Raw genomic sequence first — 2,047 nt, 5'->3', positions numbered from 1 at the left:
TCATGTACTTTTACATGAAGCGTGCAGCCTTTCAGTGTTCCAACTTTATAACAAGGCCCCCACCTTGAGTATTTTCTTTTTACCCTTCAGTGACACATAAAATAATGGTGCATCTTAAAACTGATAGTATCTTAGTATTAATCAAATACGGTAAATCAAATGAAACCACTTCTCCATGATGATAAAAAGTAACAACAACAATATTAAGCAAATAAATAAAATAAGAATGAAGTTGTAAATACCTGTCATTTGTATACACTCTCAAAAGTCTTCTATCAAAATCACTTTCATATCTAAACCTTTCATCCATTTCTTCACTTACTTCAGGATCTTGGTCTGGTCTATAATGCTGTCTATCAAAAATATGATCCTCATTAAATCTGTGAAATCTTCTATCTGGAATGCCAGCCTTGCTTGCAAACCTGTGATGTTTTGTACTGAAAATGTCCACTTCTTCATTAGCTTTTTTAGTAATTCTTCTATTCCTTAATTCAATTTCATCATCAAGTTGTCGATATCTGTCCTCCTCTAGTCGTCTTTGGTTCAGAAGTTCTTTATATGCCTCTGAAGGAGTTAAGATATCTCTCCTAGGTTCCTCTGAATTTTCACAAGATGTTTGTATTTGTGAAGTTAAGTCACGCTTGACTTGACTAATAAGTTTTTTATTTCTTTGAGTCTTATGCTATTCAATTAAAAAAAGGAAAAATAAATAAATCTTAAGATACTATCTCTTAACAGGTAATTAAACCCTCAAATTATGCTTAGACTATTTATCATCCAGCTATTTATCAAACAGCTTTGATGTTTGTTTAATTACACATAAAAAATATCTTTTCTTGGCCAGGTAGGGTGGCTCACACTTGCAATCCCAGCACTTTGGGAGGCCAAGGTGTGAAGATTGTTTGAGCCCAGGCATTCGAGATCAGTCTAGGCAACACAGTGAGACTTCATCTCTACAAAAATGAAAAAAATTAGCCAAGAGTAGTGGCTTATGCCTGTAGTCCCAGCTACTTGGGAGGCTGAGGCAGAAGGATCACCTGAGACCAGGAGGTCAAGGCTGTGGTGAGCCATGATCTTGCCACTGCACTCCAGCCTGGATGGAAAAGGAAAAGGAAAGGTCTTTTCTTGAAGAAAAAAAAAAAAAAACTTCAAGGAAATTTTTATCTTTCAATAAAACTTATTAAAATATCAATACACAGCAGGCAATAGTAATATAAATAAATGACTATAAAAAGAGAGGATAACCTAAATGCACAAATTACTATCCCAGAAAATATTAGGCATATTTTGACAGTTAAATATTACTTCAAAATATTTCAAATTAGATTCCTTCTCAATAAAAAGAATACAGAAAGTGGCAAATGTTTTGGCCCTGGAAACATCAACCAGTCTTAAATTTGGAACAAAGATATATAGCTAGAAATTGTCAACACTTGAAAAATCACTTAATAAAACTGATCTCTAAAATTAAATCTCCCCATTTAGGTTAAATTTTAAAAGGTAGGGTAAGTTCTAAATTTTAAAAGGTAGGATAAATTCTGCAATATGAGATAGAATAATTTCTAAAACTATTATTTCAATATGTTTGGTTTAATTTGCTTAGTTTTCAATTATTTACATAAAAACCAAGTAAAATATCAAAGATTTACTTTAAAAGCAAAACCTACCTCAGTACTTTTTTCTACCTGTCTGAACTTTTCACTGGATTCTTCCTTACCCCTGAGAAACTGATTGTATTCTTTGTTACGTTCAAGTTTCAACCTTTCCTTAAAATGGAAATCAAAAGGCAATGTTAATTTCAACATCAGAAAAAGTACATACCTTAATGTCAAATCAGAATCACACAAATCAGAGCTATTACCCAGAATCAAGCTTTACTAATAATTTCAAAGACAGATCACTGCAAGGCAGGGGAAAATAGGAAGAGATCTGAGACCAAGAGTATAGCTCCCCAGGTCTTGCCAGATGAGGATACACATGGCTACATGCTTTGGTCCATTAATACGTGAGGTCTCTAATAAAAGGGAGATGCTTTGTTTATGAAACA

The 2,047-nt window shown here is 33.3% G+C and overlaps 1 protein-coding gene across 1 annotated transcript; it reads right to left on the bottom strand.

Annotated features, from left to right (window-relative positions):
* Nucleotides 1–242: 242 nt before the first annotated feature.
* Nucleotides 243–1,821, bottom strand: LOC103254527 (centrosome and spindle pole-associated protein 1-like; the record flags this gene model as incomplete). The annotated part of the gene is made up of 2 exons (XM_008052599.1): nt 243–682; nt 1,668–1,821. Coding segments are annotated over 2 exons (594 nt in total), but the record flags the coding sequence as incomplete, so codon positions are not given.
* Between the last annotated feature and the right edge of the window lie 226 nt (nt 1,822–2,047).

Source organism: Carlito syrichta, unplaced genomic scaffold (assembly GCF_000164805.1).
Source record: "Carlito syrichta isolate Samal-C Ts95f unplaced genomic scaffold, Tarsius_syrichta-2.0.1 Scaffold283869, whole genome shotgun sequence".
NCBI classification, from domain to species: domain Eukaryota; kingdom Metazoa; phylum Chordata; class Mammalia; order Primates; family Tarsiidae; genus Carlito; species Carlito syrichta.
Note: the sequence above shows the minus strand (reverse complement) of the source record. Positions and strands in the feature narration are given on the sequence as shown.